Source organism: Carettochelys insculpta, chromosome 17 (assembly GCF_033958435.1).
Source record: "Carettochelys insculpta isolate YL-2023 chromosome 17, ASM3395843v1, whole genome shotgun sequence".
Taxonomy (NCBI): Eukaryota; Metazoa; Chordata; order Testudines; family Carettochelyidae; genus Carettochelys; species Carettochelys insculpta.
Window position 1 is genome coordinate 30380408 of NC_134153.1, and position 25885 is coordinate 30406292.

General features: G+C 54.5%; 1 protein-coding gene across 1 annotated transcript in view; it reads left to right on the forward strand.

Moving 5' to 3' along the window:
* The first annotated feature begins 1697 nt into the window (after positions 1 to 1697).
* SNTA1 (syntrophin alpha 1) overlaps positions 1698 to 25885 on the forward strand; it is a 55276-nt gene continuing 31088 nt past the window's right edge. Inside the window, exons 1-2 of the mRNA XM_075012106.1 lie at positions 1698 to 2037; positions 6785 to 6970. Of these exons, the coding sequence (XP_074868207.1) occupies positions 1788 to 2037; positions 6785 to 6970 (436 nt within the window). The 5' untranslated portion in view covers positions 1698 to 1787. The remainder of the gene's footprint in view (positions 2038 to 6784; positions 6971 to 25885) is intronic.

Below are 25885 nucleotides of genomic sequence, written 5' to 3' on the forward strand. Positions count from 1 at the left end.
ACAGCTTGGCTACGTCTACACGTGAAGCCAACATCGAAATAGCTTATTTCGATGTAGCAACAACGAAATAGGCTATTTCGATGAGTAACGTCTACACGTCCCCCAGGGCTGGCAACGTCGATGTTCAACTTCGACGTTGCGCGGCACCACATCGAAATAGGCGCTGCGAGGGTACGTCTACACGCCAAAGTAGCACACATCGAAATAAGGGTGCCAGGCACAGCTGCAGACAGGGTCACAGGGCGGACTCAACAGCAAGCCGCTCCCTTAAAGGGCCCCTCCCAGACACAGTTGCACTAAACAACACAAGATACACAGAGCCTACAACTGGTTGCAGACCCTGTGCCTGCAGCATGGATCCCCAGCTGCAGCAGCAGCAGCCAGAAGCCCTGGGCTAAGGGCTGCTGCCCATGGTGACCATAGAGCCCTGCAGGTGCTGGAGAGACAGCGTCTCTCAACCCCTCAGCTGATGGCCGCCATGGCGGACCCCGCTATTTCGAAGTTGCGGGACGCGCAACGACTACACGGTCCCTACTTCGACGTTGAACGTCGAAGTAGGGTGCTATTACTATCCCCTCATGGGGTTAGCGACTTCAACGTCTCGCCGCCTAACGTCGAAGTTAACTTCGAAATAGCGCCTGGCGCGTGTAGCCGTGACAGGCGCTATTTTGAAGTTAGTGCCGCTACTTCGAAGTAGCGTGCACGTGTAGACACGGCTCTTGTGTCCCTGGGGTTGACTTTCACACACCACCTCACTGCCGGAGAAACAGAGGTCCTGCACAGGATCTTATTGGTCACTTGGAGGCCCAGCTAACTTGCACCAACCTTGGACTGTTTCATTCATTGCTTTTAGCTGCCTTTTTTGGTCACAAGCTTACAGCGTTATTGCAAAATATGTAGTCTTGGCTGGGTGAGTGAGACTTCCTAGAGTGAAGGAAAGGAGGAGAGAGACAGGAGAGAGCAGAACAAAAGAACAGCCACACTGGGTCAGGCCAAAGGCTTATCTAGCCCTGTAGCAGTCTTCCGACAGTGGCTAAGCCCAGATGCCCCAGCAGGCGTGAATGCAACAGCTGGTCACTGAGTGACCCCTCTCTCATCATCCCTTTCCAGACTCTCTGGCAAACGGGCCAGGGACACCGTTCCCACCCATCTTGGCTAAGAGCCACTGATGGACCGAACCGCCATGAATTTATTTAGCTCCTTCTTGAGCCCTGTTAAAGCCCTGACCTGCACGGCCTCTTCTGTGGGGGGGTTCCACAGGCTGACCCCGCGCTGTGTTAGTTTTAAACCTGCTGCCCATTAACCCCCGTCCTGGTGTTCCGGGAAGCGAGCCCTGTTATGGAAAAGGCTGGCACCTGCTGGGGAGCAGGGGCTGGCACGAGGTTGGCGCCCGGCTGAGGGCCCATGGAGCACAAGCGCCAGCGCCCTGCGCTCAGCACCCTGCAGCGCCTGGGAGCTGAATCTGCAGCACTTGCACAAACTCCCCGGGGGACATTTGCCTCCAGCCCCAGCGGCAGAGGGGGCGGGGCGGGGCGGGGCGGGGCCGGCTCCCCACCGCTGCCCCACGCCCGCCCTCGGCCTGGGGCCCCTTCCCCCTGTCTGAGCGCCCCCGCCCGGAGACGCGCCGGGGCGGGGAGGGGAAGGGAGGGGCGGGGGGCGGACCTCCAGCGCGCCCGCGGCCCCGTGCGGGGCGGGGCGGGGCGGGCGGCCCATGTGCCCGGCGCCCGCGGTCCCTCCCGGGGTGGCTGGGTGCCCGGGGCCCCGCGCGGTGCGGAGCGGAGCGGAAGATGGCGGCCGGGCGGAGCGGGCTGCTGGAGCTGCGGGCCCCGGGCGGCCAGTGGCTGCGGGTGCTGCTCGCGCTGGCCGAGGACTTCCTGAGCGTGAGCCCGAGCCCGGGGGCCGAGGAGCCGCCGCCCGCCCCGGCGCAGCTGAACGGCGGCGAGCCGGGCGCCCCGGTGCCGGAGGCCCTGGCCAACGTGCGGCGCACGGTGCGGGTCGTCAAGCAGGACGTGGGGGGGCTGGGGATCAGCATCAAAGGTGAGGGGGGTCGGCGGGGCGGGGTGCGGGGCCGGGAGCTGCGGGCGGGGTCGGGGGAGGCGGGGTGCGGGGCTGGGGGGTGCAGGGTCGGGGGGGAGGGGGGGTGCGGGGCTGGGGGGTGCAGGGTCGGGGGGGAGGGGGGGTGCGGGGCTGGGGGGTGCAGGGTCGGGGGGAGGGGGAGGCGGTGCTGGGCCGGGCCGGGCCGGGGGCTCCGGGCGGGGGAGGCGGGGTGCGGGATGGGGTGTGTGCAGGGGTGGGAGATCGGGGGAGGGGGAGGTGGGGCTGGCGGGTGCGGGGTCGGGGGGTGCGGTGCCGGGCCGGGGCTCCGGGCGGGCGGGGTCGGGGGGTGCGGTGCCGGGCCGGGGCTCCGGGCGGGGTGCGGGGCCGGGGGGTGCGGTCAGAGGGTCCGGGCGCGGCCTCTCCCGCTGCTGGCCTCGGGCGCTGGCCCTGCCCACCCGGCCGCGGAGAGCGGGGTCCACCCCGGCCGCTGAGGCTCCCCCGGGCGGCCGGTGCAGCGCCGAGCCCCGCGGCGGGCCGAGCCCTCGGACAGCCCGGGGCGCCGGCTGGGACGTGCCTGGGGACTGAGCCGGCTGCGGGGAGGCTCTGCGGGGCGCGCCGTCGGTGACCGGCCCGGGCTGCGCGCAGCCGAGGTGGCGATGCTGCAGCCCGGAGGCCCGGCGGGGAGCGGCCGGGCTGGACGTGCACCCGGAGCGGGGAGTGACCCTGAAACTGCCCGTGGAGTGTCCGGGCCGCGGTGGTGGGCGGGTTCGGTGGAATTGGGGGCGGGGCGGCTGTGGGGTGCGGGATGCGGTGTGGGCAGGAGAGGGAGCTCTGGGGGGTTGGGTTCAGGGGGCTGTGGGGTGCAGGATGGGGTGTGTGTGGGGATGGGAGCTCTGGGGGGTTGGGTTCAGGGGGCTGTGGGGTGCAGGATAGGGTGTGTGTGGGCAGGAGAGGGAGCTCTGGGGGGTTGGGTTCAGGGGGCTGTGGGGTGCAGGATGGGGTGTGTGCGGGGGTGGGGGGTTGGGGGGCAGGAAGGGCTGTGGGGTGCGGGATATGGTGCATGCGGGGGTGGGAGCTCGGGGGAGGTTGGGGGGCAGGAGGGTCTGTGGGATGCAGGATATGGTGTGTACAGGGGTGGAAGCTCTGGGGGGTTGGGGGTGCAGGAGCGGCTTTGGGGTCTGAGAGGGACTTGGGGCTCAGGAGAGGTTCTGAGCTGTAGAGGTGCGGTTGCGGGTTGGGGTTTTGTCCTGCAGCAGGAGGTTAGGGGGTGCTGGGTGTGGGCTCTAGCCAGGAGGTGCTTACACTGTGGCCGCAGCAGCCAGTGAGCCTGTCTGAGGGTCCTGCTGGGCTGTGGCAGGCTGGGTCTAAATCTTTGGTGGGCTGGATTTTGCCGGGGTTATACTGAACTCACAGACAATGTGTGTAATTGTCTAAGCATGCTGGAGTGGCATTGAACAGAAGGTGAAACCGGATGGGGGCAAATTAGTCTATTATAAATTAAATGTAAAGAGAGCTGAGAAATGTTCTCCCCTTACATCCTACAGAATTCAGCCCAAGTCACATTCTGTCTCTTCCTTGTGGGTTCTGCTGTGCTTGTCTGCATTTGTCTTGTTCCATTACTGAGCTCGGAGGATGTTTTTGCGTTCTCTTATGGGCAGTCCTGCACGTTAGCCTGCTGCAGAGTTCTCTTCCAAAATACCGTAGACTTATAGAATCCTAGAGCACTAGAACTGGAAGGGATCTCAAGAAGTTATCAAGTACGGTCCCCTGCCCTCACGGCAGCACCAGGCACCGTCTGTATTATCCCTGTTAGATATTTATCCAGCCTCTTCTTAAATATCTCCCGTGATAGAGGTTCTACAACTCTCTCTAGACAACTTATTCCAGTAATTAGTCACCTTGACAATTAGGAAATTGTCCCTAATGTCCAACCTAAACCTCCGTTGCTGCAGTTTAAGCCCATTTCTACTTGTCCTATCCTCAGAGGTTAAAGACAATAATCTTTCTCCCTCTTCCTTGTAACGCTCTTTTAGATACAGGTTGCACCTCATGTGTCTGGCATGCTTGGGCCGTGACTAGACACGGACGAGAGCATTTGCTGCATGAGGAGAGAGAGGGCTTCTGGAGGCAGAAAGCCCTGTGGTCAGGGGCTGCTGCAGCTCCAGCCTCTCTCCCCACCCCAGGCTGCCATGGGGCTCCAGCCAGCCCCTGCCCCCACCCCCCAACGGCTGCCACAGAGCAGAAGAGAGCTCCAGCTCCCAGCCCCACGGCAGCCTTCCGGCCCTGCTACTGCGGCCACAGGGAAACTTCTGTTCCCTGTGCTGCTGTGGGGGCTCTGGCCCTGTGCGCTGCTGCGGGGCCAGTGGGGACTTTGGCTCCTAGCCCTTCAGAGGCTCCTGCACCAGCCACTGCTCTCTCATTTTGGCAACATTTATAGTTATGCCAGAGGGAGGCTGTTGCCAAGGGAGAAAATATGGGATTTCAGAGGTGCAACCAGTACTTGAAACCACTATCATGTCCCCTCTCAGCCTTCCCTTTTTCAAACTAAACAAACCCATTTCTTGTACTCTTCCAGGTCATATTTTCTAGAGATTGTTAATCATTTTGGTTGCTTTTCTCTGGACCCTCTCCAATTTGTTCACACCTTTCCACACAACATGATGCCTATCAAAATACAGATCTGAAAATCCACAGGCCCCCACACTGGATTAATCTCAGTGAAGGCTGCTCTGTAAAAGCACTCCTGTGAGCTGTGTATCTTCAGAGATCTCATCTGTGCAACTTTGCTGTCTGGCAGAAGTCAGCATAGTGGCCACAGGTGCTCTGAGGAATAGATTGTTTTTGCACAAAATGAACAGAGCTGTGAAGGTATAAGGTTCTTGAAGCTGCAGATGACAGTGGTTTGTTTTGCAGTTGATGCTTCATGAGTTACACCTGCTGGACAGGCAGATTTGACCTTCCAAATCCAAGACCTAGAAAATTCACCTGGTGAGGAATCAGAGTGATCTCCTGAGGACGGACAGGAGGAGATGTTGGAAAAGTGATCTGTTGCCAGGCTGGCTTCTGCCCATAAACATGTACTGGGTGTGGTTCACATTTTCGCAGAATAGCTCCAGTGCAGGAGCCTTGCAAATGTTAAGAGTTGGTGTTGTCGCTCCCTCTAGTAAGTACTTGAGGAGGGAAGGCGAAAAGGACAGAGCACATCTGGGAGCTGAATGAAGTAGAAAAAGAGCTAGCGACTGGCCACAATTTCCCTGTGTGCCCCCCTTACCCGGGGGGGGAGGGGTGAGAGTTAAGTGTTTTGTACATCTAATAATCTCATTCTTTTGTGTTTTGTTTTGCCCTTAATCCACATCCCTCTTGGTATTTTGCAGCTGAGATGACTCAGCCTTAGAGAGTTGTTGCTGAGTACCAGGGGCTCTCACTATCCGGAGGCGCTCCTTCCTAGCAGAGACCTTCCTCTGCTCAGTTCATACTTCTGTTTTGCAGTGGCATGTGCGAAAGTCAAGTAGCACCCCTCCTCCCAACCCCATTGTGGGCTAGTGGTATCGCCGAGCCACTGGTGAGGAGCTGGTGCTCAGAGAAAAACTTCCCCAAGGTGTCACAGCCTGTTGCAGAGCCAAGAATTCAGGGCTGCTGAGTACCAGGCTAGTGCCTTAACTTCTCTTCCCTGCCAGCTCCTGCTGGGTTTTCATTCACAGTGCAAGAGCTCCGCCCTGGCAATGCAATTCATAATGTCAGGATTTTAGCAAGCCAGAAAGAAAGACTGTAAGGCAGTGGGTGCATCTACTTATCCCCACCACATGTTGTGTGTCTGCTATTGCTTGTTCCTAGGAGTGCTCGGAGGCCTTTGTTTGCTGTTACAGCCAGTGCCTGCCTTGTGCTAGAACCCAGACGGGACTGGGTGCATGGCTCTTGGGGCTGGAGGGCCCTGCCCAAGGGGCCATCCCTGCTGCAGGGAGCATGCAGTGCAGCTAGGTCACCCTTTGATGCCAGCAGTCACCTGCACTCTTGATTCTTCTTGGTCATTTCCCACTTTGACCCAGGCCACTTGCATATTTGTTAATCTTCTTGTTTTGGAGTCATCCCCAGAGAGGGGAGTGGTGGGATTTCTACTAAAAAGGCAGATGTGAGACAGCTGTGTAGGAAGCACATCTGTGCCTCCCTTCTCTTGTGTTTCACTATATTAATGTTGAGTCAGAAGAGTCTCTAGAAACTCTCAGACAAGCCTGGGCTGGGGTAGAATAAGCAGCCCGAGTCAGTACTGGTAGATTAACAGCTGCTTCATCCATGGGGCAGGAGCTGCTCTGTCCTGCCTCTGCTGCAGAGGCTAAGAACCATTGTGAGCAATCAGTAATACAGCAAGTGGCTCAAGTGAAAATATAGGAGTCTTGTATTTCCAAGAACGGGGCCAATATCTGGATGTCTCTCTGCCACTAGCTATGTGGCAGAATTTATATTCTGAGAGTCAAGCAAGAAAAGGACAGTTGCCAGGGTCTGCGGGCATATGTGGGACCAGACGTGTACCTCCTTTGAGTCACGTTCCTGTGTACAAAGCTAGAAAATCATGTTCATTACTTTTACCAAAAAATGACACCAGTGCTTGCAAATATGCTGCACTACTGGGGAAAATGAGCTAAGTCTTGATAAATCAGCCCTCCGATTTGTCTAAGTGGGATGCTTTCTAAGTAGTATGTTCTGCCTTCTGTATAGAAATAGTATCTAACCACTTTTCTTTTCCTTTAAGGTGGCCGGGAAAATAAAATGCCCATCTTGATTTCCAAGATCTTTAAAGGACTGGCTGCAGATCAGACGGAGGCGCTCTACGTGGGAGATGCTATTCTGTCCGTCAATGGGGCTGACCTGTCGGAGGCAACACATGATGAAGCAGTGCAGGCGCTCAAAAAGACTGGCCGGGAGGTGGTCTTGGAGGGTGAGTACCAGAGCTGACCTGTGTGGGAATGTGGCAGTTGTTGCTAGTGAGACTGTATGCTGAGATACCCAGACCCCACTCCCTCGCCCCACGGGTGCTGCTGGGCTGTACCATGGCTCCTTGGTTACCACATGGCACCTGCTATTTTATTCCTGCACAGGGCATTTTGTTTCAGTGCTGGGAGAGCTCTTTGGGGGCTCTCCCCACCTTGCACCCAGGTGCCATGGAAGGGGCCAGAAATACTCATAATTCAGAGCATCTGGGGTTCATCTGGGCTGTGGATGGATCGGATAACAAACGCAAAGTGAGCAGTGGACCACGGTGAAGACAGTCCCCCTTTTTTGTAGCTCTTACCCCTGAGAAAGGGCCCCGCCATCCCCAGGCCATTCTGCTGAGCCTTGCCAAAGCCATGTGGGCCCAGACTGAGGCTTCCTGCTGGGGGATGCTTGTGGGAGTCAGTATGACCAGTAAGAGATTTTTACACACCAGATGAGCTGTAATATGGAGGCAACCACGGTGCCTGCTCCTTGCTGTAGTGAGGATGGTGGTGGTAGTTTGCCAGGAAACCGAGAGCCTAATCTGCATATTCATTTACATACAACTTTTAACTAAAAGCAAAATCTGCACAACCCATTCTATCCACCCACCATGAGAGCGGGAAATAGCCAACGGGATCTCCCTGAACAGATGGCTAGAGACTGCTTGTTCTGGTCCTTCTCCAACAGCAGACACCTGGAGCTCACCAGCTTTGGGTCAGGGCAGATGGGTGACTGTGGGGCAGGACTCTGAGCCAGTGTGGGCTGCTCTTGGGTTAAATATGGCATTGCAGCTCACTCAGTTCCTGGCTCACCCCAGATCTTTGTCTGTGTCACTTCATGTTCAGGGATCACAATGCTGATGCTACTGGCTAGATCTGGCATTGATGCAGAGCCATCTTCCCTGGGCTCTGCTGTTGTCTCCACCACAGCCCTCATGTGTATTTCCCCTTAGGTTCCATGCTTGGGTCTCCCACTCAGCTCAGTCCTGACTCGCAGCGCCCCGGGGATTCCAGTGCCAGGTCTTGTCTGCTCAGCATCTGTTACCCAGATGTAACTCGTGCTTCCCGAGGGAGATAAATACGGGGTGTGGTGATCTTGCTTTTCCGTGTCAGGTGCTTTATGGACATGCGCTGGTACTTCACCGGAACGCCCTGGGAGCTGTGCTCAGGCGGCTCCGTTGTCCCTGCAGATGCACTGCGGCAGAGCAGGGGTGGTCTTGGAGGGAGTTAGCTGTGAGCAATTGATGCTTTGAGGCTGAATTTGAATCTTAGCATGAGCAGTGTGTGCAAAGCCTCACAGCAAACCAGGACGGGCAAGGGAGAAGAGTTGTTTGCATTATATTGTAGTAACCCCAGACATCCCAGGGCTACCTGCTTGCACCGGTGGGCTGATGTAACCGAATATAGAAAACGGGGTTAATAGGGCACCAGGTGCAGGGCTTAGCCCTGAAACTCCCTTTTCTGTCTGTGACTCCCTGTGTGCTATTTTGTGTGAAGGGCAAGGGGCTCTTGGGCAGAGCTCTTACTTACTCTGCAGGGGGCTCACGCCGTGATGGGAAAGTGTAATAGGCCAGATTTTGTTGCAAGTATTTTGGCTAATGCTTATAACTGTACAACTGCTAGTGTACAAAATACTAGTGTGTCCATGATTCTGTTGGCCTTTGGGCTGCAGCTAGCACCAGGTAGGTCTTTGGGACAAATAAAGCAATGCTTGTGTGGAACCTGAGTGCCTGTAGACCATACAACCCGTATCAGGGAAACAATTTCCGACGCAGAGTGCATATTAAACTCGGGTCATGGCCGAGATGATCCTGTTAATTCTCAGAGCTTTGAATCCAGGTACTGAGAGTAGGAGGAGCAGTGATTGTTCCTCTGTTCGGCATTGGTGAGGCCACATCTGGTGTTTTGCATCCAGTTCAGGGCCCCCCAGTATAGAAAGCATGTGGATGCATTGGAGAGGGTCCATCAGAGGACAATGAAAATGATTAAGGGGCTGGAGCATGTGACCTATGAGGAGAGGTTGAGGGATTTAGGGGTATTTAGTTTGCAGAGGAGACAAGTGAGGGTCAATTTGATAGCAGCCTTCAACTTCCTGAAGGGGGGCTCTAAAGAGGATGGAGAGAGGCTGTTCTCAGAGGTGACAGAACAAGGAGCAATGGTCTCAAGTTACAGAGTGGGAGGTGTAGGTTGGATACTAGGAAAAATTATTTCACTAGAAGGGTGGTGCAGCACTGGAATGCGCTGCTTAGAGAGGTGGTGGAATCTCCATCCCTAGAGGTGTTTAAGTCTGAGCTTGACAAAGCCCTGGCTGGGAAGATTTAATTGGGGTTTGTTCTGCTTTGGGCAGGGGGCTGGACTCGACCTCCTGAGGTCTCTTCCAGCCCTGAGATTCTATGGCTGTAGATGGAAGTCCAGTCAACTCCATGTTCCACTGACTGTTTTGAGGAGAGGCTTTAATCTACAATGTTTTGGTTTGTGTTTGGAAGCTCAGGCCAGCCAGGGCACAGAATTTTCTGGTCACATCTCTTCCCACCCACCCCAGCCCTAGTGTGCTCCTTGGCAGAGAGCTTCCTCCCTGCAGGACTGTCAGCTCCCCTGCAGAATGCTTTGCCCCCTTTTTGGCCCCTGTACGCTACCAAGGCAGCATGAAGGGGCTGCAGCGGGCTCTGGAATCTGGCCAGCAGCTAGGCAATGTGAATAATTTGTTCTGTGTAACCGTGACCCTCCAGGGCATAGGGTGTAAATATGCCAAGTTCTAAACCATTAAAGCCAAAGTTTAATAACGGCTGTTGGAATGAGCTACTCCTTACATAACAGCTTTCCTCCGGCACAGTCGGCTTGCTCACTTGGGCTCCCTACAGCAGCCTGAACAGACTAGATTTGGTGCCTAAAGGTGTGTGCGTGCGGGGGGGGGAAGTTCCCATAAAACATTCCCATCCCCCAGCTCCCTGTGAGAAGGTGGTCTGGGAATGCTGGCCTGGTACTTTTGGAGGTTTTACTTTTAAAGCAAGTCATTACCTGGACTTGCAAATCAGAGTAGTCTGTAAACTAGATTGAGCTGCAGTACCTCTGTGAGAGCCTAGAAGTTTTGGGGTGCGGTGAGCTGGTAGGACTCTCCCTGGAGGGTGATGAGAAGTGCCATGTTTTCACCAATTGGCTGCCTGGTATGTCTCAGAGTTACACAGTGAGGAAGCGTTTGGGCCAGGTGCGCTGGCTGTGAAGGGTCGCATGTCTGAAAGGTTCAGGAGATCTGCTTGATTCAGACTCCTGCAAGGAGGAGATTCTCCTGCTGCCAGGAGGCTGAGCTGCTGGGTGCTGGGAAGGGTTGACCTTGCGATCACCAGAGATCAGATGAGGTCCGACTGCGCTGGTGTGAGAGAAGTCCCACGTTCCCTGCCAAGCGCAGAGGTTTGTGATGCTGTATTGGAGAATCTGTGACTGGCCAAAGGAGGGGCAGAGCCCCAGCTATGCTGGGCTGGGAAAGATGAGATAACTGAGGTTAGTGGTGTCTTTGCTCTTCAATAAAATAGCCTGGCCTTCCTGCCCAGTTGAGTGGCAGTGGCTGGTATTATTCATATGTGTTTCCAGTCCTTTTCTGAAACTTACTTGTAAAGTTTACCTGAGGAATAGCTTGTGGCAGAGAGTTCCACTGGCTAATTGTGTTGTGTACAAGGGTGATTCCTTCTTGACTGCATTGTGTTTCCCTTGTTCATGTGTACTTGGAAAGGGTCACTCAGAATCTGCAATTTATATTTTCCAGACCAGTGTTTCTTAAACTTTTTCAGACCATTGAACGCCAAACAAGAACACTTTTCTGCAGAACACCTGTGAAAATTTTCTTCAAAAAAAATTGTCCGACTAAATACAGCAAAACCAGAGTGAAGTAATGTAATCGGGTTTCACAGCAATGAAGAAGTAAGATTGTTTCTGGCTTAAATACCAGAAAATATAGACCACCAGCGTGTTTTTCCAGGTGTGCTGGCAGCACACTTGGGCGTTGTTGGCGGAACACAGGTTAAGAAGCACTGCGCTAGACAGTGCACTCATGATCTTCTGTATTTTCCTCCTCCCTTAAGTAATGATCCAGACCGTTTAAATCTGTTATCTCACCGAGTCTTTCCACACCTCCCACCACTTCTTCAGCACTTCCCTGGGGCGTGTCTGCCTCCCCTGTATCGTTTTGGAGGAACAGGCTAGAAATAAGAGGCCAGGAGCCCTAACCCCCAGTTACACACTCTTGCCCTAGTGACGTCTGTAAGAAGCGGTTCTCAAGTGGGCAGGTGGGCCGAGCGTTGGGAGTCGGACGTCGCAGCACTTAGGGAAGGGCCTAGGAGAGGGGCGCCTGAGGGAGATCTTGTAACGTTTGTTCAGGGGTGTGCAGGCGGTGTTCAGTACACTGAGAATCTGCAAGAGAACAATAAACTCCACTGTTCCCACTGCTGTCCCCCATCGGCCAGACAGCTACTAGCGCAGCTGCCCCAGGTGTGTCAGGGTGGGTGGCTGGGGCCTAGTCCCCGGCCCAGCTGAGCTTGCTCCCCTTCAGCTCTGCTAGTCGTGGAGCCCGGGGGCGCTGCTCCAGGGAGTGCTCTCACTGTTCGGACTTGGGCGGTGTGGGCAGGCGAGCTGCTCTCTGGGGCTCCAAATGCTTCCTTGGCCGCCTCTCTGGCTCAGGAGGGTGTTCCCCTCCCCCACAGGGGGGTTGTCGCTAAACTCTTTTTAGCTTTGCTCAGCCCTTTCTGTGGCTGGTTCCTCCCCTCTCCCAAGCCGCTGGAGCCACACGTGGTCCTGTGGAATGTGCTCCGCCGCCGCACAGCTGCTGGGAGCTGAGCTTTAACCCGAGAAACACGAGAACTGCTTTCTGGCTGGGCCCGTGAAATTCCTCCGCAGGCCTCTCGCGCTCGCCGCAGTTTTTCTCTTTCCTGGGCCTGGGCTTGTTTTCTTTCCTACCAAAGGCTCTGGAGGGGGCGGGATGAGCTGCCTCCTCTCCGGGGAGAGAGAGCTCAGCTGCATACTGACCTGCTGAGAAGAGGAGCAGAATGGGGTAGCCAGGAGGCAACTGCAGAGTGGGCTGGGCCGCGCTTTGCAGCAGCTCACATGAAACCAAACAGCAGGTGTAACCACTGACAGGCAGATTCAGTGCTGGGACCTCTGGAGCTTATCGCGTGAGCCTCTGTGGTGTGAGCTAAAAGCCAGCCGGAGCAGTGAGAGCCTGGAGCCAGCCGACTTGTAGCTCAGACGGTAGAGGCTCTTGCGCTAAGCTCCGGAGGTCCCAGTCCTAGGTTCGGGTCTGCCAGTCAGTGGTTACAAGGCTCTCGGCTAAGGCTGTGCAGGAGACTTGTTCTGTCTCTGTGTAAATGGTACAGGTGCCACCACGTGGACAGGGAACCACGCCCCTTGGTGGGTGGGTCACACAGGCGAATGCCAAAGGGAAGCTGGTGAACTTTGCTCCTGCATTTGGGGGGCTTGGTGTCTTCGCTCGCAGAGGCTGAGCAGAACTTTCCACCACCCAGCGGGGCTGTGTGCAGTACCCTCTCTGGAGCCCTGATGGCCTCGTTGTGGGAGAGCCATTTCGGGCAAGATGTGACTACGCCAGCGCTAGGAAGACACAGAATAAACTTGTCTTGCTCCCAGGGTTTGGGGTTCTGATGGTCCCTAGCCTTCCCGCAGCTCTGACTGCTCGTTCTGAGCAGTGATGGTGGCATGGAGGGAGGTGGCAGAGAGGGGAGGATCTGGGAGACGGAGCATGGGCATGATTCCTTCCCTGCAGGGCTCTCGTTGCTTGGCCAAGGAGGGTGGGGCTTTTAACTCTCCTTTCCATATCTTCCTTCTGCTGGCCTTTGGGAGGTGGGAGAGGTGGGGAGGCCTTCAGGCTCTTGCTCAGGGAACCAGCTCTTCAGCAAGAGCCTGAGATGCATGGCTGAGCAGGTGGTGGCTGGTGTGCTCAAGTTGTGCTCGGAAGCCCTGTTGGGAGGCATCCAACCTCAAGGGCAGGTGAAGTGCAGGTTCCCCAGCTCAGCTCTCTCTAGGTCTCAGTTGCTTGAGGTGCGGGGCGGGGGGGGTCTTTCCTCTGACAAGGTGGGAGCTTTGCTCCCATTCCCTTTTCTGCCAGGGTTTATTTTGCAGGGTACTCAGAACCACGAGTCGGAGCCTGTCACAAAGATGCCAATGTGTTGTCTGGTTTGGCTAGCTCTGGGCTGTGTCCTGCCATGGATGTGTGTCCGACCCTGCCTCCTTCCTCGGCTGAGTCCAGCTGCACAGCTGCCGCTGGAGGGGAATGGGATGGGCTCTGCCTCCTGCCTGGAAGCCTGAGGGGAGCGCCACGGCCCTAGGCAGTGGGTGAGAAGTGAGGAAAGGAGCTGAGCCTGTAGGCAAAGCTCAAGTCTTTTGACAGTCTGTCTCCTCCCTGGATATCTGGACGTTGCCAGCATGGAACCTCCACTCCGGGAGATGTTTCTGGGCCATTGCAGAGACCACTCTGCTGGTCTGCTGATCCATTCAGGTTTGCCAAGGAGCTAGTCTCTGCTTCTGCCCAGTGGGCTAAACTGGGCTGGCGTGACTCCGTTGAGCCCCAGGCCCTGAAGAAAAGCTGTGGGCACTTCAGTACTTCTGCCTGCCCCAAGATCTCCAGGCATTTCTTGTCCTTTCTGTTGCCCATGACCAATGGAAGCCTCAGAGGCAGCTGGCTCGTTGCACACTCCACCCTTCCCCAGGAAGCGTGCACCAGCTGTGAGGACGCTGCGCTGGTGGGTGGGACTGCAGCGTGAGCAGACCTACGTCTGCGAGATTGAGATTCAGTCTGGCTCACGGGGGTATGGGAAGGGGAAGGTCCTAGCTCCCTGGGCTGCAGCCTGGGCTGTGTGCGTAGGCAGAGCCTAGCATGAGGCCTCACCGGCTGTCTAGGCCCTGCTGAAAGTGAAGCTTTGCCTTTGGTGGTACTGGCAGCGCCTCCTCGGTGTGCCTGTGCCAGCTGGTCTTCAGCCCGCTGGGGCAGTTCTCTCAGGCCTGTGCCGTGAAGCACCCGCTCTACTCACTGCAGTGGGCCAGGCCCATGTGCAGGGGAGGGCCGGGCAGCGAGGGGCCGGGCGGCTGCACTCTCACACTGCTGTCAGAACGGCTGGGGAGCGGCAGTGGGCAGCCAAGGGCAGGAGCTGGGAGGGTTCTGCTTTACAGCTCTGCCAGGTCTTCGTTCCGAGGCCTAGAGAGGTGACGGTGACTCTACTATCTGGTAGGCGCTTTTGGGCGGAGAGCTCAGAGTGCTGAGTGTGGCGGGAGCAGGGGAAAGCTGCTGAATCTGTCGGCTCAGCACAGGAGCGCTGTCTGCGTCGGATTTCTGTGACCGCTGAGAGCTGGCTAACGGGAGGGGGCTAGAAGGCAGGCGCTCGGTGTGATCCTGGGGCCGACCTGGTGCTGGGAGTGGAATGAAATGCCGACCCCGCGCAGAGCAGCGCTGTGGGGAGGGACCGATGGTCCGGGGCTGAGGAGGGCAGCGGGTGCCACCGCTCGGTGCGAGAGTCACCCCGCGTGTCTCTGAACTCTGGGGCAGTTGGACTCTCGGCGCCTTCTCCGGTCCTTCGGGCCCCGTGAGATCTGTGGGCTGGGAGCCGCGGAAGGGGAGCCTGCCTGAGACTTCTGGGATTCCCTGTTCCTGGGCGGGCTGGCCCAAGCTGGTGTTTGTGCCTTTGCTCCCTGCCTAGGCCAGGATCAGGGATTACGTTGCTGCACAGAACTAAGTGAGCCAGACTCTGTGGAGCCTCCAGCATGTGCCCTTGTGAGGCTGGAGTGACAGGGTTGTTGGTTCGGGCGGAGCTGGTTTCCTGCCCGGGCTCCCCATTGCGTGTGCCTGTGCCAGCAGTTCCAATTCTCCTCCTGTACCAGCCAGTGGACTGGCAGGCCAGATGTGCTCTCTGCCAAGGCTGATTTGCTCAGGACTTAGCCATGTCTCTTATTTTGTCCTAATAAATACAGCGGATGTCCTACTCGGTGGTTCCTGGGGAGCCTTGGTTATCAGCTGATCCAGAGCGCTTATGTCATTGTGACATCGCCATCTGGGGTGACCTCAGGGGCTCCCAGAGCTAAGCGTGTAAGTGGCGGTTGGTTGAGCTGAGGCGGGGGGTCCTGCTGCAGGTTGGATGCAGCGAAGGTCAGCGTGTGGCATAGCCCCATTCAGTTTCATCTCATCCGGAGCGCTCAGTTTTGGCTCCTTGCCGGGGCCAGATGCTGATGTCAATATCGGGCTGTTGGAAGAGACCTTCTTTTCAACCCAGCTCCGCTGCCTGGGCACCCTCCGTGGCAGCACAGCTGAGAGTTGAACCAGGGCCTGTAGAGCAATGTTCCTGCTAATCTTTTCCATCTGTGTGGGGAATAAATTTTCTTATGTGCGCCGAGTGTGTGTGCACCACCTGGCAAAGCACAGACCTCACTCTGCCAAACAGCTGGGTGGCATTGGAATCTCTCCGGAGCGGCCACACACACGCCCAGCTTACAGGGTGTAGGGGCAATCCCTGGCCTGGTGCTGACAGCAGGAACTGCAGTGAGATTGTCTGTCTCCTCTGGGAGTGGCTCTTCCTGTGGTCTCTGTTGTTTTCAACAGGTCTCCCCCACGTGCCTCCAGTTCCACACCTCTGTACCTCCCAAGCCCCCTCCAGCACACTGGGCTCCTCCTGTGCCAGCCCCCTGATTTTTCCATTTATCTGTGAACATTTTCCCAGACTCCCAGACCACAGCGTCTCCATAATGATATGCACCATGGCCAATAAGGCTGAGTCAGCTCTCTCTGATTTCTAATCATGTCAGCCCACACACCAGGCAGCCTGACCACTAAAGAACAATGCTGCCTCCCTGCCATTAAAGAGACAGCGAGCACGTGCTTGCAGCGGAGGCGCTCTCTGAGTGCCCTCCTACAAAAAGGTCTGGCTGTTCCAGGTAGGAAGCTCTCTTGTGAGTGAGCTAAGATGGTATGTGTGTGTAACGCTCTTAGAATGCTGCTGGGGGATGTGTTCAAAAGGGGTCAGAAAGGTAGGAGATTCACCATTATAGTTCCACAAACAGCCTTAACTCTGACCCCATGTGATTGCCCGCTGCCTTTCTGGCTGGCGTCTGTTTGCTTCCCTCATGCAGCATGGAGGAGAGTTGTGCCCTATATCTATTTGGGGTAGTGGATGAGGCACAATAGTTCACACAAAGTGGCTATTAGACAGCATTGCGTCTGGACAGGGGAGGGGTGCAAGGGGGTGCTGGTGTTTGCTCTCTGTGGCGGTGGAGGTGAGCTAGAGGAGTCTAGGGTGGATGGATTTGTAGATTTGTATTTGCTTAGTTAATGATGCTTCCAGCCTGAGTGTAACAAAAAATGCACGCACCGTGGCCATCGCTGTCCTGGCCCCTTGTGACTTTGCTGTATACACGGCAATTAAAGATTTGCTGTCATGGATATTAGAAGTGTGGCTGAGGAGTGGTGGTTGGGTGTAATGGGTTAACAGCAGTTACACACAGATTGAGTATTGGCATGAGGTCAGAAGTAAGGTGATTTGTGAATCTTTCCCTATAGATTTCTGGGCTTTCCCCCTCTTTGTTTTAGACCACGACAAAATTCTAATAAATGTTTTGGTGTAACTGTGGTCTGCTCACAGCCTTGATTTTTGTCATAGCAAAAGAGTTCCTTGGAGAATTTTGTTAGCTTTCTAGAGCAGGGGTGAGGTGGACCCCCTCAAGGGGGCGTGAAGCTTCCACGGGGGGTGCGGCATGATTAGCTGCTGGGCCTCAGGCTCATCCTCCTCGTTGAAAATGTTGAAGCAGGTTACTGGTTTTATATCTGTGCATTCGTATTTATGTACCAATTACTGCGTTTTTACGTTCTACACACTTCCTTTCTTACATGTGCCGAAAGGCATTTTTATTCATGTGAACATGTCACGTGGCATGCCTGCAGGCCTCAGAGAGCAAGCGTGGATACTTCCATGCTTGCTAGACACACCTGAGCCCTGCTTTGACTCCGCTTTAACTCTGTGGGAATGCAGAGGTGGCACTGAGCCAGTGCATGCGGGTGGTGGTAAACACCTAAGGTATAAAAACTTGGGGAGCCCTGCCCCTAGCTGAGTCCCACTGGGGACTTGCAGCCGCGGGGGTGCCCTGGGTTCCCCCAGCTGGAGCCTTGGCCTCCACAGCTCTGGTGTGAGGCCTTCTGGGATTGGGACTTCCCATGGCAGCAGGGCTGTGAGCACGCGGAAGAGCCTTTTCTTCTTTAAGCATTGTCCTGTAGTGCTTTCACTTGCTAATGTGCACCCTGCAAATTGTAGTAGCAGCGGAGCGGTAAGCTTAACCAAGTGCATTATCCCTAGTCAGCTCTGTGTTGAAGAGAATCCCATAACCCTGTTTGTCCTTGGCTCTGTGAGCTGACAAAACGGAGCCAACATTGCCATTGGTTTGGATGATGTTAGGCAGGTTGTGGGGGCTGCTAATTGCAGGCATGGAAAGTGGGGCCCAATGTAAAAAGTTTGCTCGCCCCTGGTCTAGGGAATGCAGGCCCAAATAGGAACCTGTAAAAGCAGCTATCTTCTGCATGGAAGAGAGATTCTGAAGGTCCACTCTTATAGCCAAAGGGACCTGTTGGGTCAATTCCAGGTTAACTTAACCCTCTCCTGCCCCTGTCGTGGCTCACCCAGGCCAGACTCTTCTCAGCAGACAGTGCCAGCCATGTGGTGCTTTTGTGGGTCTGCATGACACCTGCCAAGTTCACTTCTGCTGCCAGCCCGAGGCAGGATTTGAACCCAGGTTCCTGTGCTGGTGCAGCAGTGGGTAGCTGTTACTGAGCTGCTTCTCCCTCTGGGGACATGGTCAGCAACATGTCAGGCCAAAAGAGTCTGGCATCTGTGTGTGTAGCAGACCTGAGCAGGAGAAATACCTGTGTCCTTGAATGGTGGAACTCTGGGCTTTTTTATTTATCTGACAGCTGGATTCTTGCTCCCCTCCCCAAGTCTGTGGCTTATTTGGAAACCCTTGTAGACTATATTGCAGCAAATATTGGGAGGAATTCATCAACCTCACGAACAGAACTTTCCTTGGGGCTCGTAAGTGGTAAGCTGAATTCCGGTGAGCGTGGCTTTGTGGTGCATGACTTAGAAGTGCCCTGTAACAGATGCCCACACCTGTAGGAGGATTTACAGGTGTTGCTGTTCTGGAGTGTAAGGGCTCTCATCTGTTGATTTAAGAAGATTGTGTCTTGTGGATCATGGATAAATTATTGCCTTTCGAGCTGTTTCCTGCATTGCAAGTGATATTCAAAGGAACCTCACCTCATCCAAAGGCTTCCCAGACTCGCCTGTGAGCAGCCTAGCAGTGTTTATTTTGTAGACTTGGTCTTAACTGCTCAGTAAGCTATTACAAGTCTCGGAGGGGTAGCTGTGTTAGTCTGGATCTGTAACAGCAACGAAGGGTCCTGTGGCACCTTGTAGACTAACAGAAAAGTTTTGAGCATGAGCTTTTGTGAGCACAGACATCACGCATCTGATGAAGTGAGTCTTTGCTCACGAAAGCTCATGCTTAAAGCTTTTCTGTTAGTCTATAAGCTATTACAGAAGATTTAAGGGAGCTCCGTGGCTTTAGTTTAGCTCTATTAATAGCTTTTACTGCCGAAGAGAGAGAAGCAGGTACTCCAAAACAAGCTAACCTGCATGGACTTATTTCTTCAACTGCTTCCAAGTTCTTCCATCTTTCACGAAAAATGTGTCTCTGGTGGTTTGTTCACCTCCAGATCTGTTTATCCCCTGCCAGCCTGTGACAGGAGCATTGTGATGTGGGTAGTTTGACTCTAGGTGAGAGGTGGCATTTTCAGAAGTGCCCAAGAGATGCAGGCTGTGTCTATATGCACAGAAGTGCTGCAGCAGCCTGGTGACAACAGTCTGTCAAGAGGAGAGAGTTCTCCCATCAGGTAAAAAGCCCACTGCACTGTGCACATGAGTGCAGATGTCAACGGAGCGTAAATCACTCCTCTGAGGGACAGAGTCATACCGCTGAATGACATCAGTTCCTCTGAAAATAGATGAGCCCATGCTTGGGGTTCCAGGTTTGTGAGAACCCTGGTCAGGGACACATGGCCCATCGCTGAATCTCGGAGCCAAGAGATTCAACAGCAGTAGTCAGTCCACCAGAAGTGGCTGGATCTGCTGAGGCCCTGTTGCCCGTCCCTGTCCGGAGGCAGGTGACATGCTCCATCTGTTCTGTGTGTGTGCGTGCGCGCGCACTTTTGTGACCGTGGCTGTGCACCTGAGTGAGAACAACAAGAAGTCCTGTGACACTTTACAGACGAACAGATTTTTTTGGACTATAAGCTTTTGTGGGCAAAGACACGCTTCATCAGATGCATGTAGTGGAGATTCCAGAGGCAGGCCTAAATATACAGGCTCATGAAAAGAGGGAAGTACCAATCAGGACGAAGGCCAGAGCTGACCAGGTCAATTTACTCGAAGGGTGTGGCCCACTGCCAGCAGCTGATGTGGAGATGTGAACACCAAGAGCAGAGCAACTAGTTTTGTAGTTGGCCAGCCACTCCCAGTCTTTGTTCAATCCCTGATTGATGGTGTCAAATTTGCAAGCGAATTGTAGCTCTGCAGTTTCTCTCTGGAGCCTGTTTTTGAAGTTTTTTTTTGTTGCAGGATGGCTACTTTTAAATCTGCTACTGAGAGCCCAGGGAGATGGAAGTGTTCTCCTACAAGCTTTTGTGTGTTACTGATAGCCAATTTGTGTCCGTTTATTTTTTTACATAGAGACTGTCCAGTTTGGCCAATGTTGTGTACGGCAGAGGGGTGTTGGTGGCACGTGATGGCACATATCACATTAGTAGATGTGCAGGTGAATGGGCCTCTGATGGTGTGGTTAGGTCCTGTGATGGTGTTGCAGGTGTAGATATGGGGGCAGAATTGACACTGAGGCTTGTTGCTGGCATGTGTTCCAGAGTTAAAGTTACTGTGGTGTGGTCCATAGCTGCTGTTGAGAATTTGTTTCAGGTTGCAGATGCAGACTAACACAGCTACCCCTCTGGTACTTGTCACCTGAGTGAGGTCTGCCTTGAAATGTCACAGTCATGCCCAGGTCCTTTTCCTGAGTCAGAACAGTTTATTTAGCACCTCATAAGGTGTCTGAGCCACTCAGATGGTTCCTGGCAATGTGCATGGCCCTGGAGAGACCCCCCCCCCCCGACTCTGCGAGCATGGACGTGCTCAGCTGCTCTCATTAACCCTCGTAACCTGAGCTCTGACAGCATGGTTAGTGCTAACTTGGATTTGCAGGTTGGCGTGCATGGATCTCAAAGCATACGGGGAAGAAGCCTGCACTACCCCATGTCACTGACAGGGCAGCTGGAGGCCCAGAGGACAAAGTCCCAAACTGCAAGAGCAGGTCCTAATTCAGGAGTTCTCAGTGTTGGCATGTAACTTTGGAAACTTGGGCCTGGTTTCCCGAGGGGCCAAGGACGTACTCTCCCGCTGCAAGTCACAAGGAGCTAGAGGGAGCCCAGCAACACTGACCATGGAGCCTTGACAGTTGCCATCTAACGTTGGGCTCCAAACTCCAGGGCTGCTTTCTGAACAGTCAGCTATGAGTAAGCAGCTCAGGTTCAGCCAGCCAGCTGGCACGTCTAAGCTGGTCAGAGGGACAAAGCAAATGCTTAGAAGCAGGTGTTACAGACAGCTCCACGGCTAGGAACATGGGCCAGTGCAGGGGAAAGAATTACTCAGCAGCTGCCCGCTGCAACATTCCCCAAAACTGAGTGGGGAGCAGCAGACAGAGAAGGCAGTAACTGGGGAGGCTCTAATAGAAATAAAATCAAACCCCACTCAGCTGGGAGTCGTAGTAGGTGGGTCCCCTTGAGTCAACCTTTTCTAGCACTGGTCATCATTGAAAACCGTCTCCCAGAGACCAAAGATCCCCATTTTCCATTACCCTAAACCTGGCTGTTTACCTGGGTGCAAAGCAAGCATGAAGCAGGTTATCACATGCAATGAAATCTCCAGCAGCAGCAAGTCACAGGCATGGTGCTCTAATTTGCACTGGTGCAAACACAAGATGAAGGGCAATGCGGAATCAGGCTCTCAGTGGTGTGTCGGACTTCAGAGAGCAAGGAACACTTTGATCGGTTTCCTGGCTCCTGCTTGTGGCCATAAACTATGTGATTCTCAAAAACAGCTCAAGGAAGAAAGGCAGAATTCAGCACAGAAATTAGCGCCTCTGTGTCGGGGTTCCCCCCGCCCTCCAAGACTTATTCTGGTGGAGGTCACAATGCACCGCCAGTGAGGTGTGTGGGCTTGTGTGCACTGATGCAAGTTTAAACATACACTGCCAACTCCTGGGAAAGGTTGGTTGATCTCCTGTTTCGAGGTCAGTTTGTATCATTGGCCTTGCTCTGCTTTGGCTCCACTAGCCTCTGCCGCGTGTTCCATACCTGATGTCCCACGCCCGTCCCTGGCAGAGAGTTAACCTAGAGATGATTGTGACCTCAGCAGGTGCTGACTGGGGTGTCAAACATGGAATAAAAAGCAGGTGCACAAGGCTCCAAAAAAAACTTCCCGTAAAGCAACGCAGGAGAGAGGAGGTGAGTGAGGTAATACCTTGTATTGGACCCAACTTATGCTCATGAGGAGAACCAGTCTTTCAAGGCAGTAGTCATCCTTGAAAGTTAAAGGCAAGCCTGGATTTTAGAAGATGACTAGCCCTAGTAATCTAGATTTTAGTTTACACTCCCCCGCCCCCAATGAATGATGAATGTTCATCGCTTTGCTACAAGAATATGCAGCAAAGTTCTGAATTAACCTTTTTGTCAGTTGTTGGAGTGCATCTAGCGACTTTTTCACTCTCCTATGGCATCTGTACATCTCACCACGTCGCCAAGATGTCAGCTGCTACACAGCTGTCACTAGGAACTTGGGAGGTTAGGCTTTGAAGATTCTAAAGTGACTCCGTTCAGCTCCCTCTGTGCTGTGCAGTAGTGTTGCAAAGGATGAGCAAGCCAATTCAGGAAAAACAAGAAATTCTGCAAAAGAAATTTACCCCTAAATGTCTTCTATGAGCCCAGTCAGCAGTGGAAGGGTTGGTAATGTGCTAGATAATATTGACCTCCTGTGGTTTGGCAAATTCTCTTAGCCAGCACCGATCAGATCCCAAGGGTGCCGGACTAGAGACGTTCAATCTGTACCTTGAAAACTTGTCTCTTGCACTAACAGAAGTTGGTCCTGTAAAAGCTGTTACCTCCCCCACAGGCCTCTCTTGGACCTGGGACCGTCACGTCTACAACAGCGCCACACGTGTATAACGGGTCTGATTTTTGTGTACGCGCCTTACCTTTAAATGGCTCCCTGCTGGAGGGAGCCACTGTCTTGAGTTCACGTGTGGCCGATGACAGCAGAGGCCCCAAAGTTCTTCACTGTTTTGTTGTTTTCTCATAATTTAAAATAACACTGCTCGCAGCAGACCCTAGCAAGCCCTGGCTGACTGGGGTTGAATCATAGAATCTGAGGCCTGGAACCAACCCAACGGGATCATCCCAGCCAGGACTTTGTCAAGCCAGGACTCAGAAACCTCTAGGGATGGAGATTCCACCACCTCTCTCAGTAACACATTCCAGTGCTTCACCACTCTCCTGGGGAAATAGTTTTTCCTAATATCCAGCCTAGACCTCTCCCTCTGTAACTTCAGATCATTGCTCCTCATTCTGTCCTCTGTCACTACTGAGAACAGCCTCTCTCCATCCTCTTTAACCCCCCCACCATCAGGAAGTTGAAGGCTGCTATCAGATCCCCCCCCTCAGTCTTCTCTTCTGTAAACTAAATCGGACCAGATCCCTGAGCCTCTCCTCATAGGTCATGTGCTCCAGCCCCCTAAACATTTGGTTGCCACTGGTAGCTCTACTCTCCCTGCTGCTGTGGCAGCTGAGATTGTCAGAGGCACTCTGAGGCTTCCCTGGGCTGGGAGGATAGGGGATGAGATGGAGAGCAGGAAAGGGGATGGATGCTTGAAACTCAGGCAGAGTGAGACAGTCCTTGAAGTTGTACTGCTGCCCTTCCTGGCTGAGAGCTGTTTGCTCCTTTTATGATAAAGATCGCTATGGCATGAGGCCAGCACATGAACCATGGGCGTTGCTTTATTTAGGAGACCAGATGCAGCATTCGCCTTACCCTGGGGTTTCTGGGACATTGTGTCCTTGCTTTGTGCTCATGTTAGAGTATTTGGTTTCAAGTGCAATAGTCAGAGTGATCACGGACCTTTTTCCAGGTCCTCTCTGAGTGACTGAGGCCGTTGGCACCTCTGTGCAAAGCGGGTGGGCAGGAGACAGCGTTGCAGGCTCCACTTGTGTTGATTCTTACTCAAGCTGAAGAGCTTGTGGTGGATTTTTACAGAACATCTTCAAATTCTGGGAGAGCAGTTCAGTGTACGGCACACCCTGTGAGCTGCTGCTCCATCCCCACTGCGCTCTCTCTGGCCGCCGCCATCAGCTCCTGGCCTCTTGCCCAGATCTGCCTCAGGAGGGGATCTTGCAGTTCTTCCACCCTCAGCCTGGGACCTAAGCCATGCGTGCAGACACAGCAGCCTTATCGCTCTCTGGGTCTGCTGGGCTTGGGGCACGGCTGGGTGGAAGCCTGCAGCCAGTGCTCTAGTGGGCAGCAAAGCCAAGCGTTTCCATTCTGTAGTTGGAGCAACGTCTTGGAGGAAAAGGAGTTTAAACAGTTGCCAACAACTGATGCGCGAAAGTCCTCCCCTCTTGTTGAGCTTCGCTACAAGCTCAGGGCTGGTGCACATTCCACAGTTAGATCGACTTAGCTACATTGCTTAGGGGAAAACTGCACCCTGAGAGCTGCAGGGAAATCTCCTCAGCCCCCTGTGGCCATTGCCAGGTCGGTGGAAGGGCTCGGCCAGTGTAGCTGCTTGATCTCGAAGAGCTGGGTTAACAACCGTGACGGGAAACCACCATCCATCAGTGCAGGCAGTGACTCTGCCGGCGGGAGCGTGTGGATGTGCCCTAGGCAGATAGGTTTGTCCTCCCTCCAGAGGCGCATAACAGAACTAGCTGACTACTTCTCGCTGGCCTCACACCTCCTGTGTGTCTGTGGGGCTCGCTCTGCTCTTCCAAGTTTAGACGGCGATAGCTGCACCCACCCGGGGTCTGTGAAAACCACACCCTGCCTGACAGCGCTGCCAACCTAACCCGCAGCACAGACGCAGCTGCTTCAGCAGGCGAGACTCCTGTGCGGCACCCCCAACTCTGACATGGTTGCCATGAATAAATGAGGCAGCAGCGGGTCTCTTCCACACATGGCTACCTCCAGGGGGTTGCAGCGACATTTGTGCCGGAGGAGATGAGGGGTGCAGCCCCAATACCCTGTAGGCAGAGGTGGAAAGAGAACCCTGAAAGTTACTTGAGTAGAAGTACAACTGCTGGGGGGGGGTGGAATTAAGTAAAAGTCAAAGCAGCCATCTGGAAAACTACTTGAGTAACAGTGCAGACGTGTCACCATGGGATTGCTCACAGGTATCCAGAGATAAAAAGCGACCATCCAATGGCAATCTGTGGAAACTTAGGGATACATGAGCACAGTCAAGAGCCAATGCGTTAGTGCTTTTACTCAAGTAGCTTTCCAAAAGGGGACGTTGACTTTTACTTAATTACACCCACCAGAGTAGCTGTACTTTTACTCAGGTAACTTTAAAGGTACTTTCTTCACCTCTGCCTGTAGACAACAAGGGTTTCGTTCTGCGCCATGCTGGCTGGGTGAGGACTGGGCTTGAGGCCAGTGGCATAGGCTTTGTGGCTGGCTGCCACTGCACCTGAGGCCAGATTGCTATGTTGTAGATGGCCAGAGGTGTGAGTGGGGGGCAGGACAGCTCCCCTGTCTCTGCATGGAGAGAGTTGGGGAGCTATCATGGTAGGAAAGAGATGACAAGTCTGTGCTTGGTTTGACCGCCACCTGCTGCTGCAATTGCTGTGGGCCCCAAGGGGAGAGACGGAGGGAGCCTGGATGTCACTTTTTACAGTAACGGACCAGCCCAAACCTTCTGTTGTCTGGGGCAGGCTGGGGGTGTGGCGCAGCCCAGCATGCCCCGCCTGTGGGCAGGGGATGAGCCGAGGCAGGTAGGGAAGGCTGCATTGTGTGGGCACAGGTGTGTGATTCCCTTGGCACATCAAACATGCGCCAGGACTCCGAGTGACTTGCAAGCTCTCAGCTGGCAGCCACTGATAAAGCTGCTTTCTGCGTAGTTAGGCCTCAGGCTGGAGCATTCATGAGTTCCTCCCGCTGCACGACCGGAGTGTTACTGATGAGCTCTAGCCCAGCTGCCCCGAGGCAGCCAAGCACCCCACTTTCAGAATTAGCAGTGCCGGGTGCAAGGCAACCGCACGCTGCGTTTGGAGCCCTTTGTTTTAATGAGATTGCATAATTACCTACTGCATTCAGTAAGAGGCAGTTTCACTGGAGACAAAAGGACTGGCAGAGGCTTAAGTTCATCCACCATCAAACAGAAACCTGGCGTGTGATGTTCTTTGGTGTTTTATACTGGAATGCCAGGGCAGGGCAGGGCAGCTCAGGCCTGGTGCTGCATCATCTCAGGTGAGCTCTGCCCTGCGGTGGTGTCTGGGATCCTGGATCCAGTTCTGATACCTGCAAGTACTCCCTCGTTCCCTGCCGCAGTGTGCGGCCCACGGGTCCCCAAGAGAGGCGCAGTGTTAGCACTTGGAACGCGCCACCTCTCCCTTCCACGTTTCAGCAAGCGCTGTCTGGCAGCCTCTGCCCCGTGGCAGGTGGGCACTTCCCCTCACACACCTGCGGGGACCATGGCCAGAGCACACAACCCCAGCATGATCTGGGTGGTGCGTGGCCCTGCCATGAGGACGGGGGCTG